Source organism: Bactrocera latifrons, unplaced genomic scaffold, assembly GCF_001853355.1.
Source record: "Bactrocera latifrons isolate USDA-ARS-PBARC rearing strain unplaced genomic scaffold, ASM185335v1 scaffold_159, whole genome shotgun sequence".
NCBI lineage: Eukaryota > Metazoa > Arthropoda > Insecta > Diptera > Tephritidae > Bactrocera > Bactrocera latifrons.
The window spans coordinates 1-1,527 of NW_017535063.1; the positions used below are offsets into that span (position 1 = coordinate 1).

The window sequence follows — 1,527 nt, forward strand, 5'->3', positions numbered from 1 at the left end:
TCTATATGCAATTTACTTTATATATTAATTTCTATAATTTCATATTCGAAATCAAAATTCCCGTTAAATTAAATCTGATATTTTCTTCCTCGCGCTTTCCATCGTCTCTTTACACACAATTGTTGTTGCATTTGTTTTTACTTGCCATACACGCTGTTGTGTTTTTGTTATTGTTTGTGTTACTTAAATTTAAATAACTTAATTGTTGCAAAAAAAGATCCGGTTTCTCTTCTGTTTGCTGCGCATTTTCGCTTCGCTTTGTTGTTTTTTTACTTTTGTTTCACATTCTTTTTCGTACACAGAAACTTGCAACTAAACTTTTTGCTGGCGTTTTCAGGGAGAAAAACTTTACACTTTATCGAGTTGTTTTTGTTTTTGTTTGGTTTTTGCTCACGAAATAACCGTTATTATACTTTCAGCAAGCTCTGCTGCTTCTTCTTCCAAAATATTTTCGCTTTTTTCACACCAAAGCAACAATTTCGTATTTATGTATGCACGTCCAATGCGCGTGTAGCTGTGTACGTATTTATGTATGGGTGTGTGTAACTGAGTTTAAATTCCAAACTTTTATGTGTAGCAATCACAAAAAAATAAAAAAAAAGATTCGAAAATTGTCTGCAAAATAATAATTGCTTGTTACAGTTTTCGTTATGCTTCCGTTTCACACGTTCATACTGTTTTGTTGTTCTTCCGCTGCTTTCGCTCTTCTTTCTTGTTTCTTTGTAATTTGTTTCACTATTCACTATTTACTTATTCGCTTACATTTTATTAAATTTTATTTTATTTTTTCCCATTCACTGCACCTCCTTCGCACCCATCGCCTACACTCTTCGCTCCACTTTCTGCTGCTGCGCTCACCGCCCTCTTTACGCCGCCTACCGCCTGCGCTATAACGTCTACTCTCTAGTAACGTTGGGAATTATCTCAGGCATAGAATTCGCGATTATTCGCGTTTTTCGCATAGGAATTGACAGCCGGCGAGCGTTTGGGTTCATCGAGCGCATAGGAGCCCTCGTCCTTTTTCCGCATGCGGTAAACGATGAACATGACGACGAGAATGGCGCAGAGCAGGCCGACAACAGCGCCACCGATGACAGCTATAAAAAGTGAAGAGAAACCAAAAATTAGTTTTGTGTTTTTGTCAAAAGTTAGTTGCCAGAGAGTGAGTGTCAGTGTTGGAGAATTCATTCAATTTACCTGCTAAAATGCCGGGTTGTGCGAAGAAGCTCGCCGTTCGATCGTCGTCGCTGGTATTCATGATGAGTACCTCGTTGCCGGTTGTGTGTTCGATCACTTTAGTGTCTGTCGGTTGGCTATTTACGTTGTTTGTGTCCAATTCGTGTATGGTATTGCCTTGATTGGTGGTACCTCCTGTTAGATGCATAAGAGAGCGTGTAGCAAAGAGACAAAGAAGAGAGAGAGATAAGTTATTTAGAGTTGTTGTTGTATTTGCTACAGAGTTTCTAAAAGTTTCTGCTTTCAATAGGTTTTAATTGTATTAGAAATAATAAAAAAATTTAAAATAAA

At 37.6% G+C, this 1,527-nt stretch overlaps 1 protein-coding gene across 4 annotated transcripts in view; it reads right to left on the reverse strand.

Moving 5' to 3' along the window:
• Positions 1–292: 292 nt before the first annotated feature.
• The window catches only part of LOC108966337 (syndecan), a 471,998-nt gene continuing 470,763 nt past the window's right edge, over positions 293–1,527 (reverse strand). For all 4 annotated transcript variants that reach the window (XM_018929188.1, XM_018929190.1, XM_018929189.1 and 1 more), the window contains 2 exons: positions 1,198–1,371; positions 293–1,097 (listed from right to left, as the gene is read on the reverse strand). In XM_018929188.1, coding sequence (XP_018784733.1) covers positions 925–1,097; positions 1,198–1,371 — 347 coding nt within the window. In that variant the 3' untranslated portion in view covers positions 293–924. The remainder of the gene's footprint in view (positions 1,098–1,197; positions 1,372–1,527) is intronic.